Source organism: Neodiprion virginianus, chromosome 3 (genome assembly GCF_021901495.1).
Source record: "Neodiprion virginianus isolate iyNeoVirg1 chromosome 3, iyNeoVirg1.1, whole genome shotgun sequence".
Classification (NCBI taxonomy): Eukaryota; Metazoa; Arthropoda; class Insecta; order Hymenoptera; family Diprionidae; genus Neodiprion; species Neodiprion virginianus.
The window spans coordinates 20,449,056-20,464,716 of record NC_060879.1 but is presented as its reverse complement, the minus strand read 5'-3'; the positions used below and the strand labels follow the sequence as shown (position 1 = coordinate 20,464,716).

At 35.9% G+C, this 15,661-nt stretch overlaps 4 protein-coding genes across 8 annotated transcripts; 2 read left to right on the top strand and 2 right to left on the bottom strand.

The window, feature by feature from the left end:
- The first annotated feature begins 395 nt into the window (after nt 1-395).
- LOC124300874 (actin-related protein 1) lies at nt 396-4,182 on the top strand. Its single transcript, XM_046755329.1, has 7 exons — nt 396-536; nt 924-988; nt 2,259-2,585; nt 2,691-3,000; nt 3,091-3,264; nt 3,371-3,433; nt 3,508-4,182. The coding sequence occupies exons 1-7, from the start codon at nt 489-491 to the stop codon at nt 3,649-3,651; spliced, it is 1,131 nt and encodes a 376-aa protein (XP_046611285.1). The 5' UTR covers nt 396-488; the 3' UTR covers nt 3,652-4,182.
- Nucleotides 4,183-4,907: 725 nt separating this feature from the next.
- Nucleotides 4,908-7,454, bottom strand: LOC124300876 (60S ribosomal protein L26). The gene is made up of 4 exons (XM_046755333.1): nt 7,317-7,454; nt 6,782-6,977; nt 5,545-5,685; nt 4,908-5,098 (listed from the first exon to the last, which is right to left on the bottom strand). Exons 2-4 carry the CDS (start codon nt 6,947-6,949, stop codon nt 4,961-4,963), a joined length of 447 nt encoding a protein of 148 aa, XP_046611289.1. The 5' UTR covers nt 6,950-6,977; nt 7,317-7,454; the 3' UTR covers nt 4,908-4,960.
- Nucleotides 7,455-9,107: 1,653 nt separating this feature from the next.
- Nucleotides 9,108-13,912, top strand: LOC124300869 (short/branched chain specific acyl-CoA dehydrogenase, mitochondrial). The gene is made up of 9 exons (XM_046755311.1): nt 9,108-9,290; nt 9,428-9,542; nt 10,187-10,287; nt 11,657-11,863; nt 12,351-12,521; nt 12,598-12,723; nt 12,841-13,023; nt 13,380-13,515; nt 13,593-13,912. The coding sequence occupies exons 1-9, from the start codon at nt 9,261-9,263 to the stop codon at nt 13,766-13,768; spliced, it is 1,245 nt and encodes a 414-aa protein (XP_046611267.1). The 5' UTR covers nt 9,108-9,260; the 3' UTR covers nt 13,769-13,912.
- LOC124300877 (protein FMC1 homolog) lies at nt 13,382-15,582 on the bottom strand. 5 transcript variants are annotated; one of them, XM_046755335.1, is made up of 4 exons: nt 15,347-15,581; nt 15,083-15,238; nt 14,527-14,650; nt 14,148-14,271 (listed from the first exon to the last, which is right to left on the bottom strand). In XM_046755335.1, the coding sequence occupies exons 1-3, from the start codon at nt 15,469-15,471 to the stop codon at nt 14,551-14,553; spliced, it is 381 nt and encodes a 126-aa protein (XP_046611291.1). In that variant the 5' UTR covers nt 15,472-15,581; the 3' UTR covers nt 14,148-14,271; nt 14,527-14,550. The 5 variants fall into 5 exon arrangements, with proteins under 5 accessions (XP_046611294.1, XP_046611293.1, XP_046611291.1 ...); XM_046755338.1 differs by lacking the exon at nt 14,527-14,650 and having other exon boundaries at nt 13,382-14,271; nt 15,083-15,227; nt 15,347-15,467; XM_046755339.1 differs by lacking the exon at nt 14,527-14,650 and having other exon boundaries at nt 15,347-15,577.
- Nucleotides 15,583-15,661: the final 79 nt, after the last annotated feature.

Here is a 15,661-nt window from a genome sequence, read left to right as displayed (position 1 = left end):
GAAATCCTCAATTGTAAAAAAACTGAAGAAGTCATGCTCCATTTTAATACGGTATTGGAATACGTAGAAATGCTCGAATTCAAATCTCAAACTGTTTCTATTATTTCATATTTACCGCAACGTTGATGAGAATCAATATAAAATTCCAATTTTAACGACCGCGAATCACATTCATAATTTGAAACGATAATTTTGTTTTATCCAATCGAATCATTACTTTTGGTTAGAAAATATTTTGAAAAATCGAGAAAAAAAAAGCTACAGGCGTCGACGTTGGGAAGAATCTACTCGGAGTTTGGATAATCGCGCACAAAATATCGACTGCCTATTCTCGAACTGTCGAATGACATCGTTCGAGAGGGGATTAATCGCTATTATTTTCGACCAGCCGCTTCCTTCAGAGCTCACCTGAAAAAAGGTGTGCGACAGTTGAGGCTAAAGTGAAACTAACTGTAACTTAGGGTAGTTAAAAGAACCAAGGGGTTGAAATGGAACCGTATGATGTTATTGTTAATCAGCCGGTTGTTATAGACAATGTAAGTGCAATAGGATTATCGTCGAATTGACTGTTCGAGTGTATTCGATTTTTTATTCTGACATGTCAAAGTCAGTTCCGCCATATTGTCGGCAGTTTGTGCCACTGAAATGATTCACAACTCCCCGTTAGATAAGATGATTGAAAATAAGAAACTGTCACAGATGTCATTTGAATTTTTAGTGTCACAGATTTTTCACACACAGAAACGATTGCTCAATAAATTTCTTCGATAAAATTTTTCCCATAATTGATTACGAATTTAAGGCCATTCGTCGATCTAGCCTCATTCATTTTACTCGCAATTTGCATGCATTCTAACAAATGATATTGCGGATACAATCAATAATAAATATCACATCCATTTATCCGCAAACTATTGCTGCAGGGTTCTGGAGTGATTAAAGCTGGATTCGCCGGTGGTCAAGTTCCAAAATGCAGATTCCCAAATTAGTAAGTACTTCCATGATATTTCGAAAACCGGCGGATTACTAGCGAAAGGATTTATCACTGAGATTATATGTTTACCTTTATCTCGAACCACGCAGGATGGATTTTGAAATAAGTCTTACAATCTTCTCTAAACCTAAGGGACCTAAGCATCGCTCTTAATTTTCCCAAATTTCTATTATGTTAGAAGTGTCAGTACCAATTGACTTTGACACATGGTGAAAACGCCGAACTATTGCCTTTCTAAAGCTTATTTTAGTATATTTGATATTTAGTATAATTGATCTTCAGCATTTCATAATAGTTGTATAATTTGTCATAATAATTTCTAGTTGTTGCTAGATTTCAATTTGACAGTCAGGTTTATTTCAATTATTGAAACATCTAAGCTTGAAAAGAAAATCTGTTTAATGAACGGAGGAAATATAGTTGAAAATGCTGCGACACATCTGTGTCAAAATAATGTTTTTACTCGAAAAATGTGACGCAGTTAAAAATCGTCTTGAATTTGCAATATCGTAATATTTTTACATTATTTCGTTGGGTTAATGTCACCAACCTTAATCTCGTAATAGTTGGAGACCATAATAATTAAAATCAGGTGAATAATCATGCATTTGAATCAATAATTTTGGAACAATTACTGTTTCTTTTCTACATGAGCATGGTCAGTTGTGAATGACCAATAAACGAAACCAAATCTTAAAGGAACACGACTTTGAGTTGTATCAAATTTTTCTCTTCGAATGACTAAAGAATTTAAATTTGTGGTAATTGATTACTTACCAAATCTGTACTTTTCGCATTTGTTAAAGTCAATATATGATCTTAAGGGGTTACACTTAATTTCAACAGCTAAGCTCACATCGTAAATATAACATCTTTGAATGATACGGAAATGGTAGTCAATCCAATCCATCCTGAGATATTATTGCAATCATTCTTGATCAGGTTTTTTTTGATCGCGTAATTTTCACTAAACCTCATGTGGTTAAATACCCAAGACCGTACTTTATGAATCCTGAGTAGCATAGTGAAGATTGTGAATGGTGCGATGATATGAGGCGTAAAATAATTTAAATCTCATGAAAACATTTTGAACTTTTCTTTTCAACGTACTTAAAAGCATCCTCTTAAAAGCGTGCTCCACGATTACGTGATTTGAATAGTAAAACCGTAATTAACATTCAGCGACACTGGTTGAATCATGACGTTAACAACGCCCAAATAATACCAGACTACAATAATAATACACAAATCATTCTTGAAATAGCATCGGGAGGCCGAAGCATGTTCGAGTTATGGCAGGAGCCTTGGAAGGGGATCTTTTTGTTGGCCCCATAGCTGAAGAGCACAGAGGATTGTTGTCGCTAAGCTATCCAATGGAACATGGCATAGTAACGGATTGGAACGACATGGAAAGGATCTGGTCATATGTATACAGTAAAGACCAACTGGCGACGTTTAGTGAAGAGCATCCCGTTCTCCTAACAGAGGCACCCCTGAACCCACGAAAGAACAGAGAAAAGGCTGCCGAAATATTCTTCGAAACATTCAACGTCCCGGCTTTGTTTGTCTCTATGCAAGCTGTACTTAGTTTGTGAGTAAAAGTACAAATCACTTTTTTTCCATTATGAATGTAAAGTTCTCTTTATCATGTTAGTCATCAAGTTATCTTTACCGGTTGTCCAATTTTATATCCCAGATACGCCACTGGAAGGACAACTGGCGTCGTTTTAGACGCGGGAGACGGAGTTACTCATGCAGTTCCAATATACGAAGGATTCGCAATGCCGCACAGTATAATGAGGGTTGACATAGCTGGTAGGGACGTTAGCAGGTATCTTAGATTACTCCTGCGCAAAGAAGGCATTAATTTCAAGACTACAGCAGAGTTTGAGATTGTTAGAACTATCAAAGAAAGGGCATGCTACCTTGCGAGTAATCCACAAAAAGAGGAGACCGTTGAGACAGAAAAATTCCAGTACACTTTACCAGATGGAAGTAATCTTGAGGTGAATATAGATTCAAGAGACGATTTCACTTGATAGAGAAGCCAGTGTACAGATTCGACACTCGTCTCTTTTTTCTGTCCTCTTTTTCAGATCGGACCAGCTAGATTTAGAGCTCCTGAGGTTCTTTTCAGACCCGACCTTGTGGGCGAAGAATGTGAGGGGCTTCACGAAGTGCTAATGTATTCAATCCAAAAGTCAGATTTAGACTTGAGGAAGGTTCTTTATCAAAACATTGTATTATCTGGGGGATCAACACTTTTCCGAGTGAGTTTTAGAAGTTTGAAATGATAAGATATGAAAGTTAGTTAAGAATATGTTGTAGCCTAATGGAATTAATTCTTTATTAACATGAAAATGTCGCTGTTTTTAGGGATTTGGTGATAGGTTACTTTCGGAAATTCGTAAATTGTCGTCAAAGGATATCAAGATCAGGGTATGTTATTGTTACATACAAGATTCAGCGACTGATGTTTACAAAGTATTTATAATACCGTTTTTTTACTCCAGATATCAGCGCCACAGGAACGATTGTACAGTACTTGGATCGGAGGTTCGATTTTAGCTTCTTTGGATACATTTAAAAAGATGTGGGTGAGCAAGAGGGAATACGACGAAGAAGGAAGTAGAGCAATTCACCGTAAAACTTTTTAAGCCCTATTATGTATTAATTATTATGCATACGGAGTATAGATATTGTATAAGCATACGACAATGCTCGGGCACATTCACCACGCACTGCAATAACCAACTAATAACAAATGCTGCTTTTAACTTTGATTTTAAGACTCCACTCTTTATCTAATTGTTTGAAGAGTGTGACGAAAATAAGGAAAAAACCACGCAGTGACCAATTATACGATTCATTTACACTTTTCAGTGATCATTAATCAACCCTTTTTGCTTCGAAAAATAGCGGGTATACGATTCTATACTGTAGGTTTAACACAATACGGTATTGTTGTTTTAGTTTTTGTAAATCAGCGTTTAGATAAAATCGAAATGGATTGCTCTAGTACGAAAATTTTATGATTCGCGAAGACTCAATATAAACAAATATTTGCTATGCTAAGTAATCCGGATGTAGAGCTGCTCTATAGTTTTGTTAATTTTTTTGTAAAAAAAAAAAGATAAATAATATTTAGCTAATAAAGTGCGGTAGGAATTTTGCAAAGTATTTGTAAATATATGTACGCTTACGTAAAATAAATTTGAAAATGTTGTAAAATTATAGCAACGGAAAAAAAAAGAATTAATTAATGGGCATATAAATCTTTTTCCAAACAGCAAGTCAACCATTTACAATTTTTGCACGATTTAAAATATGTTGCGAGATCTTTATCAATTGTGATATGCAGCAGAAAACCGAGCATTGAAGTAAAGTATGTAACATAAGAATCAGTCAGGAATTCAGTCAGCAAATGTTAATTTAACATTCACTTTTGAGATTACCGTACAGGAAATACAATAAATAACACGAATCTAGATTAATAATAGGGTTCATGGTGGTGCAATTGTAATTATTGAAACCAAACCAGTAAGTGTTGAAAAAGCCAAGACGCGTAAAATAAGATGAGCACGTTTTTTCCAGCAGCTTTTATAGTTTTCATCATTATTTAATCAAATATCATTAATATTTATACTGTCTACTATTCATTTAATATTACTATTTATATTAAAAATGAAGAGAAAAACAACAAATAAAATTCGTAACGTCGATCACGTCTTCTATTTATTTGCATGCATAAGTTTTAAAAAATGTCAGCTCGTTTGTCTAATATTATAATTTAATGACTCAAAATGAAATCAAATGTCCACCAATCACCCGTATAATAATAATCGCGTATCAGTAAGTGAACGAATGTTTGTTCTTGTGTGTTTGAACAAACATATGAAAGAAACTTGAAATCTTGAGGTTTTATGTTTTTTATTGTGGTACATAAATTGGGAAATGTTTGATGGTTCACGAGGTTTCCATTGCGGCAGTAGTATCCTCGGTGTATTTGCCCTTATCTTTGCCTAGAGCAGCAAGACGTCCCTTGCTCCTCCTGTCGATGATCTTTTTGCGATCCTTGTCCATTTTTAGTTTGACAATAACCGTCTAAAAGAAATACAATAAAAACCATTTAGGTCGAAAAATGATCCGTAAAATTGTGAGCCCCTTTTTTCCTTACTTGATCAAGAAAAAGAGACAATCTTTATCAAGTATTAATCAGTGCCAATCTCTCTGCAGCAATTGGACCAGGAAAAACCAGAACTCCAACATCTAGGAGTACCCTAGATATGTCGTTGCTGGTAAAACCGTCTGTCCAATCCTATGTGAATGGTTTAGATCATCATTTTAAAGTGTTGAATTGAAATGTCTTGGGCTTCAAGTATTAACAATGCTTCTACAAGGTTTGAATTCCTAAAATTTTCAAAGTTATCGTAGATTATCTAGAGAAATACAGTTAGGCTGAAAAAATATCTCGCATAACATTCCATCTGACATCGAGTGATGAATTGTATTTTGAGTGGATTAGAAATTTGATGAGGTAATGAATTTACCTTGGAAGGGTCAATGCCAACATAGACACTCGCTCCATTAGCTTTTTCCCTCTGAATTCGTTCGACATAAACAACGAATTTTTTCCTGTACACCTGTACAACCTTTCCAACTTGCTGTCCCTTGTAGTGACCGCGGACAACCTGTGGATTGTGGAACAAAAAGAACAGCAATAGGAAAAAGTCATAAACGGTTGGCTATATGTAAAGTTGAATCAGTGATTGCGAAAAGTATGCTCAGAGCCAATTTCTCTGCAGGACACGAACCCGACAAGATTTACGAACCACCGTTCGAGAAAACCTCGGCAGTGGATCAAAAAATCAAGTTCTTTGTTCGTCTCATCAGTGAATGGTTTGGTTCATCATTGAATAGTCAGTTTTGTGCAGGCTTATGTGAAATACACTTCCGCAGTCCAAGTTAAGCAACCGAAACGAATATTTTATTATACGTAGTAAACTCACATTAGACATGTGTTCAATGAGAATCTTACGTTATTTTTTTGGTACTACTCCATTGGTGTTTTTTCTTTTTCTTCATACATTGGCACTTTACAGGGATATAAGTAATCAATTAAAATTGAATTGAGTCATTTTTATTTGAATTGCAAACTATATTATTAAGCGAAGCATGTTAAGAAGCTCACGTTTTAGTCAGCAAGTACTAGAATATAGTTTATAGTTCTCCATGAAATCGCGTTGTTGTAAAATCATATGCATTTCAACTACTGCTTTTTTTAAAGCTTAGACAAGGCTTTAATATCCTTAATAAACCATTTCAACTTTCAGAATTATTGAGATATGTACTTGGTTTTCCATTTTTAATTGATATCAAAAGAAATATCAATCATAATTATCATATTTAAGAGATGGTATTGACATGGGTAATTTAATAAGTGTTATGGTCAGGATGAAAAACCTGCAACAATAATACCAGTTGTGATTCAAAGTACATTGTTGAAACTCGAAAATTTAAAAACATAGGCTACCGCGAGGTAGATGAGTAGTAGATTTGATGTGAATCATTTGAAGGAACTCGGCAGATAGTCTATAAATGACCAAGTGTAACAGAGTTCAGGTCGATTTCTCTTAAACTCCGTTAAAATGTGGTTATAGTGTAATTCTGGTCAATTTGGGTAACTTGTATAGCAAGAATCCAAAATAATGAATGGCTGCGACGCCTGTAAGGGATATAAATCGACCGAGGGATGTTTGAGGTTAGGAGAAGATAGGTTAGGTTTACCTGGACTTCGTCATCCTTGCGAATGGGCATAGATCGTACGTTGTACTTCTGGCGAAGTTCCTTTGACAAAGGAGCGCTCATTAGTCGCCTCCTGATGTGGGAAGGTGCGGTGAAATGCCTCTTGCGGTTTTTCCTCCGCGAGGATGAAACCAAGCTGTTAAACTTCATGCTTGACTACGAGTTGCTGTCTCGTCTCCTATAGAAAAGAGCAGTTACCGTAAAAATGTGCCGAGCGTTAGTAGCCGTCGGGTGTATTTTCCTTTCCTGGTGCTATTCACGATTCGATAATGAATTAGGATAGAAACATAAAGGATGGCATTACAGAGAATCCCTCGTTTATTTATATTAACGCAAACATCTCACATGGATGTCAGTCATTGTTAATAGTAAAATAATGAAAATAATAACTTTTCACGAGTAAAAATGCTACTATCATTCGACGAGGAAGGCTACACCGTATCTAACACTCGAATATTTTTGTATAAAATCAATTCCCCGTATCGGATGAGCCCGGATTATATTTGTTGGCACTCACCGACAACAGCAGAGTAACCCGACATGAACCGGAAGAAGTTGCCGTACCGGAAAAGACCGCGAATTCGCCGGGAATCGAGATGCGACTACGTTCAAGACATTTTAAGGCTTCGAGTATTCGATACATCGCGACTCGAATTCCGGAGTACGGTTAATTCATTAATTCATTCAAATACGAAGGTGACTTCGCCATTGATATACTTGTTTCTTTTTCCAATTCGGATAGTGTCTCAATGCCTTGTTCAGCTATAAATATTCTGGCCATGCGGCTGTCTAGTTGGCCTTGAATATACAAGCTATTCTTACAGAATATACACTACATGCTCTAAGAAGCTATTCCCAAACAAGCGCATACTTTTCATCGCCATTTTCAATATTTATCGTCGTACAACGTTACCAACATCAGAGAAAAACTTTTTTTTTCGACCTAAGAAGATTATCAAAAAAATGTGGGAATCGATCGAATGTTGAAAAACTATGAAATCCAACTATCAAGCTCATTCATCAACAACTTTCCAGCATAGATCATACTATTGTTTTATTTTTCAATATCACAAACTCACCATATGCTCAATGCTGATGATTTCAAGCTTATTCGGTTCGATAATGAGTTTTTCATAAATCACCTAATATCGAATTTTTACAATTCTTTTTGTGATAAATCATAAGTAACATTCAGTATAAAGACTACGATAATCATTTTCCAGCATATGTCTATTTTCATCACATGATTAAAAGAACGGCGTTACACAATGTCCATATAATTCGTTTCCAGTAAAAACGATTTACAATTCTTCATTGAAATTGCACTTATGTGAGATGTATTTTCTTTGAAACAAATGAATAACACAGTGCTGTTATATTTTTGTACATTGAGAGAAATTTCGTTTGTTATAATAACGGTCGATATATTGCCGAAATTAAATATGGTATATTGTTTGGTTGTTTGTTCAGTTCACTACATTTTTCCAGTTCAACAAGACTTGAACTTCAATCTATTCACGCAACGATATCAGATTATCGCAGCAGTTATATGCAAATATATTACGAGTGACAATAATCAAAAAGCACATAGTAACGTATACATATACTACGTGTATACAGATTTTCTGATTACATCTGCAAAACTAATTGTCATTTTGTATCCAGAACTACATTTTCGCTTATAATATGGTATAAATGAAAATAATTAATAACTGTATGATAACCACAACTATAGTAATTCTCCCCAGTACAGCTTGGTGGTATTGGATGTTTTATTCAATTTGAAATGCGAAGAAGATATAACTTTCATGAACTTCTATTTGATGACCCTCAGTTGCGCCTTTTAAACTAAGCTATTATAGGAGGGGGAGGGCGAGGGGGCGAAGGGGAGATAACAGACCCAAAGCGAATTTAAAAATTGCTTAGATCGTTATACTTATACGAAAGCCTGCAGCTATGAAACTCTTGCGAGATATTCGACTTATCAGTATTAAGTGGCGCACAATAGGTGCAGTAATTGAATCGAATGTACGTACGTCGACGTACGAGATTGAGTAGAGAGTTATAAGTGAGATATAAAATTATTAAACAAAACAACGTATTAACGAGTGCGTTCGCCCGAAGTTAAATCTGATTTCCTAATTTACAACACCATTAAGCTCCCGGCACATTAACTTGTCAGAATTACGCAATCGCCCGTACGATGGTGATAAGGCATTTCGTGATAAGGCCAATTTCTGAACAAGCATGTTATTCTGTGTATACTCCGCGAGAATGTGTCGACGATTATTTATTCTCATTATATAACCTGTTCCCTACCTTCCTCGATTCTCGCCGTATTGGCCGGCAGGCAGATCCGAACCTGCCCCATGATATCTTGCAGTATTATTCCAGCAGTTGCGGAACGCAACTCGTGCCGATAAACACATCAAGAGTGAACTGATAACAAGTAAATTTCAAAATGAATGCGGTTAGATCCTTAGTGCGTCAAGTAAGTGGGCAATTGATACTAACACCCGTTTACCACAATATCGCATCTCTGCGTTACAATTACATACCGATAATTACAATCGGCGACCCCCGGTCCGTTGATTATTATTGTTATTGTATGATTTTTTTTTTCAATAGTTACCGAGAAAACTGATCGACGGTAGAAAGTTCCACGTATGTGCTACACTGTGTCAGACCAATCCTCGTCCCTTGACGGAATTCACCGACGATGAACTGATGATGAAGGAAACTGGTCAGTAGGTCCTCAGGGTTAAATTGTTTATTTATGAAGATTATTTAACTACACGTCGATTTTAGACTGCATTGTGGTATTTAAGCGCACAAGGAACGCGTGTTGATGACAAAAAAAAAAAAAAAAATTTCAAGGCTTTCCGATCATTTTTCGTAATTATTTACAATCATACCCAGTTGAATCGACACAGCTGGTTCGATCGTGAGGGCTATAATTAAACGTATAATTATTGTTGTTCATACAGTCGACGAACAAATCATTGAAGAAAGGATCAATCAAAAGCCGAATAAAAATTAAATCGGTATAAAATACTTTCAGAGTAATGGAGTTGTTGAATAGAATTATATGGTAACTATGCTATCTGTTATTAGGATGGTACAGCATGTGTTTAAGCTTACTACCAACGTTGTTGCCTGAACAAAAGTAGGCGAATCGCGAAAGCTTGTTATCAGTTTCCGGTATTAAAGTAACCAGATTTTATTGCGAAACACTGAAAAGGGTAAAAAATATACCGACACGTGTCGAATGTGCAAAATAGATTTGGTTAAACTAATCTGGAATTATTAACCATTGACCCGATATTAATATACAATGATTCAGTTTGCCTTATATATGTACCTCATGGTTTCTTTGATTTTGCGCAGTGGCGAAACTTGCCAAAGACGAGATTTTGCCAATCGTAAGAAAAATGGAAAAAGAGGGTAAAATCGATGACGGATTATTGCAGTCTTTGTTCGCAAATGGGGTAAGAATGATGCATATTTATACTACACGTACCAATTGCAAACAGGTTGCGAAAGAGGTCTGACAAATACGTTGCATAATTGACTATTATCTCAATGATACGGAAAACCAGAGATCAGTTTATTTATACAGTGAATTACAAAACTAATATATGCCCTGGTTAAAAAGAAAATAATATTTATTCACAATCAAAATCATAGAAATCGGTGGAAGACGGTAAGAATTGACTTTGATTTAGTCAATTGGCAGAATTTTTGCTCTTCGATTGTGAAGAAATAAATGAGAAATTTAAAGGTTCTCAACTCGATTTCAATTTCAATGAAGAAGTATATTCGGATTTTCCTGAGAAAGTATTACCGATGAATTTGAGCTTTTCAATCGATAATGTCAACTGGAATTCATCGAAAGTGTAAGAATTCGATGAAATATGTTTGAAAAGCTTCGATTGTGCAAATAGAGATTCAAATTTTCTACCCATGCTGCGAATGACTTATAAAACTTCTATGAAAAAATGGCCTAACAACAGATTAATAAAAGATGTTCACCGTTGTATACAGGGGATTTTTAAAGAACTTTTGTTGAAAATATTCTGACTTTTCTCACTTAACTTGGAAATGAAATGAATGGCTTTATCTCGGTGACATTGATTACGACAAATTTTCGATGATTTTCAACGTTAGTATCAACTGATTTTCATTGAGTCCCAATGTTTTTACAGCGTTCTAGGTGATTCCCAGTGATTTTCAGACGAGACAGAATCACAAGAGACCACAAAAAAAAAATCCAAAAATTAATGAAAATAGTATGTTACAATAGAAATCGATATTAATGAATTGAAATTGTTAGGCATTTGCCTGCACAAGTCGTTCAGAAATTTTCGACGCTATCTTATGATTTCACTTAATTCGCAATGATTTTGAATATTTTCAGTTATATAAATTCATTCCCCGTGATGTCGAAAACATACAACTTCTTTGATTTCCCTTATTTCGCAATATCATTTCCAGTTTAGACCACTGCATTTGAAGTTTCTAAGTTTATGTTTTCCTTATTCAATTGGCTTTCATCAATTTCTCTGAAATTTCTTGAGTAAGCTTCGTTAATTCATTACAACTGTTGCATCCAAAATATCGTATAATCAAATGAATTATAAATCTTAGAAATATTGAAAATTAGTTGAGATAATTGGCGATGAAAGTAAACACAAACGTATACGTTTTCAGATAAATTCGTATATATGTTTTTTGGATGAATTATATTAACTCACGCTTCCATGTTCAGAATTCTTAAGAGAGGTAATAGATTCACCTTTGTGGATAATTTGTTTGTTATTGTTTTTTTTTTTTGTTCAAATTTTCCTCTTCCGCCAGCTAATGGGGATGGAAATTCCCGAGAAGTACGGAGGCACGGGGAGCAATTTCATGTCGACGATATTGATGGTGGAGGAGTTGGCTAAGGTAGACGGAGCGGTTGCTGCCCTCGTCGATATCCACAACACGTTGGTAAATTCGTTGATAATTAAAGTCGGCACAGAGGAGCAAAAAGCAAAGTACTTGCCAAATCTTGCTCAAAAATACGTAAGTAATCCCTGATGCATGAATGTGACGTAACGTAATACAAATATTTATTAAGTAATAATTGTAATTCACCTAATTAAAAGGCTCGTCTACTTACAGCGATATGATATGACGATTTATACCTCTTCTTGATAAACCCGTTCTCAGGTTCGCGAAAACATGATTGCTGATACGACTTTTTTGTTTTAATTCTGCTTTTTTATTTTTCTTCTTCTACCTTATGGATATCTACGTTAAAGAATGTGTCAAATAGTTGTTATGCATTCGTTTAAAGTATATTTTTATGACGCATGGTCAAAAAGTTGATAAGTTTTCCAAGTTCAATTTCAAAACAAGAGTCAAGTGACTGGGTAGAAAAATTCCTTCATTTGAGAATGATATTCTCAAAAAATCTCAATACACATGATATACTAATACGCAAATTTAAGTTGTGACAAATTTTTTTTCCATTAATCGGACAGCAAATTTTGTTTTCTACTTTTTCCAGCCAGGTAGTTTCTGTTTAACTGAACCCAGCGCAGGATCTGATGCATTTTCATTGAAAACAGTGGCAAAGAAAGACGGTTCCGACTATGTTATCAATGGAACTAAAATGTGGATTTCAAACTCAGACATAGCTGGAGTATTTTTAGTATTTGCAAACGCAGATCCATCGGCGGTAAGTCTGTTCAACAATCTTCCCTGTAGTTTTAATTTCACTTCACAAATCATAGCACTTATCTCTTGTATTCCAGGGATACCGAGGCATCACCACATTCTTCGTTGATCGAGAAACACCGGGACTCACAGTAGCTAAACCAGAGGATAAATTGGGTATTAAGGCATCGGGAACTTGCATGTTGCATTTTGATAATGTTAGGGTGAGTTTGGCCAGACGATCCAATTCGTCAGGGTGAAGTAAACAGCGAAACGAGGGGTTTAATGAATATTTTCGAAAATGTATCGAAAAAATATTAACAGAAACTTTTCCCTTGCAGGTTCCGGAAAGCAATATACTGGGAGAGTTTGGTCACGGTTACAAATACGCCGCCGGTTTTTTGAACGAGGGTAGAGTCGGTATTGGTGCTCAAATGATCGGCATGGCGCAGGGCTCGCTAGATGCAACAATACCCTACACTTTGGAGAGAAAGCAGTTTGGACAAGATATATTTTCGTTTCAGGTCAGTTATTTGTATTTGTTGTACTGTACAACGAGATTGAAGTTAGTAGCATTAACACAATGGAAAATTTTGAAAACATGTCTATTTTCTTATCTTCAGTGTTACTTTCGCGGAGTTAAGATTGCAAAACACGATTATGTTTTACTGTATCGTAGTGTATCGAATTACAAACAATTTCAATGTTGCAAAATAACGATTTTTTTATAATAATCATCAATACAGTTATCACGAATTTCGAACTCATTCTGTTTATTATTCCTTAGGCGAATGATTTTTCTTCTACTCTGTAACTGATGATGCTTTACAACTAATCACTTTTTAGCTCATTACGATATCAACTTTTTCACCAATTACAGTCTATGCAGCATCAGATTGCACAAGCAGTGACGGAGGTTGAGAGTGCTAGATTGCTCGTTTACAATGCGGCGCGTCTGGTGGAGGCAAAGAAGCCATTTGCAAAGGAAGCCGCGATGGCGAAGCTAATTGCATCTGGTGAGAAAATTTGTATCGGCTGTTTGGTCAGCGAGACTAAAGCCCCGTTTTGACTATAATGAATGTTTAAATTACAGAAACGGCAGTTAGGGTGACGGCTAAATGCATAGATTTCATGGGGGGCGTTGGATACACGACTGATTTCCCACAGGAGAAATTCTTCAGAGATTGTAAAATTGGCACAATATACGAGGGAACAAGCAACATGCAGTTGTCGACAATAGCAAAAGCAATCCGCAAGGAATACTCATGAGTAAAAAGAGAAAAAAAATGTGCAAAATAGGTGTCAAAGATTTCAGGAAAAGAGCCAAATATTTTGCGATACATATCGACGTTGCTATTTCACCTGTTTTTACTTTCTTTAAACATTGTTATGAAATGAACATTTTTACATTTACTACTATTAAAAGGTTATTTACAAATTCCTTTTTCAACTTATTTTGGATCGTGGGGCAGCTTGAATCCCACCAAGTCAGCAGTTTCCTTAACACTTCTGTCACCTTTACCGGCATACTGAGTTCTGATTTCATTGTACTTTCTTTGGGATTCTAAATAGCAAAGGTAGTTTTCTCCCATGCTTTTCAGCTCCTCCCTCGCCTTACACAGCACTTCTGACGTTTCTCTGTGTTTTCTTGCCTCCTCTAATATATACTGCACCATGATGTTGTCCTTCATTTTTTTCTCCTTCCCTACATGACGAATCTCATTAATCAGCGATCTTAGGATTTTCAAATTTCCATTCATCGTTTAGGGTTTCTGCAACAGTGTAATTATAAAATATAAACTAAATGATTTATTCCTGCTTTCATTCAACGTAATGAGAGTATCGAGATTTAATATCGTAGTAAACTGAGTAATCAGAAATTTACTCTGCAACCATCGTTTCTTAAATATTATGTGCCACTATTACAACATGGTGAAAAAATATCCAAAGATTTCATCACTGACACAACCTTATTGTAAAACTAATCCCAAGATTTAAGATATGGTTTAGAAACGATCAAAACTTACGCAGTTATCTAATCAATGGTATTCCTACAGCATCAAGCTCTGGTTCAAGGCATTTGTAATGAACTCAATATCATCCTTATTATATACAGGTTCTTCCCTATCCAGCCAAAATCCTATTGGAACCCTGTCCAAGTTATCTTTGATGAAAATATGGAGCGCAGAGTCGTTAAATACGTTGTTATATCGAAAGGAATTTTCTAATTGTATTTCTTTAACGAAAGGATTTATCCTCGCTATATAACCTGCAGAATTATCCAAAGCTCTAGCTGTGTGAGAATCGAGTATTTCAGTAAAACTATTAGTCAAAAGAATCGAATTCTTTATTCCCGGACCCCAATTGGCATACAGATAATTATTTGTTAGCTGCTTTGGGCAGTGGGGTAGATACACTAAAGTAGTCGCTTCAACCTTCCGCTTGCCCTCTTCATTTTCTTGCAATACCTGACAGTCTATCGACTCTAAGTACCGAATTTCTTCAGCACAGAATAGAGGGTCGTACACAAAAACTTGGGCGCTAAAATAATCCCTGACGATCAGGAGCAGAGCCAACTGATACCTAGACTGTTTCAGATTGAAGAAATTGCCTAAGCCATAGCAGACAATTTCGTTGATACGATCTACGTTGAGGAGCTGGGTGCATTCTTTCAGGCTTTGAAAAAGGCTAATCTTATACTTCGAATCGTTAAGCTCGTCTTTGGCATCTTTTAGTTTGCTGAAAATAGCAACATGGTAAACTTGGTTTGAGGTTATATCTAGTCACTTTTCTTCTCCGCAAATTTACAATCGGCTACGCGGTTCACGTACCGTTTGAAAAACTTACCGGCTCAGATTGTCAACCTCGTACTCGGATATATTTCTGGATGTGTTATTATCTCGCAGTACGTCTGACGCTCGTTTTCCTCGCTTACGACGACCCACCAATTCGAACTTTTCGTTGTCGGCCATGTTGTATATTTTTCAGGGTGATTAACCGTGGATAACATAGATGGTCGACAACGAAAGGTGAACGAAGAGTTGCTATGTATGTAGGTTTCGCAACTCTGCGCAATTTTTTGGTGGTGGACGCGTTTTGTGACCTTCTAGTTCTTTTACAGTTGGCACAGGTGGCACTACTGGACGTGCCGAGCTAGAATCA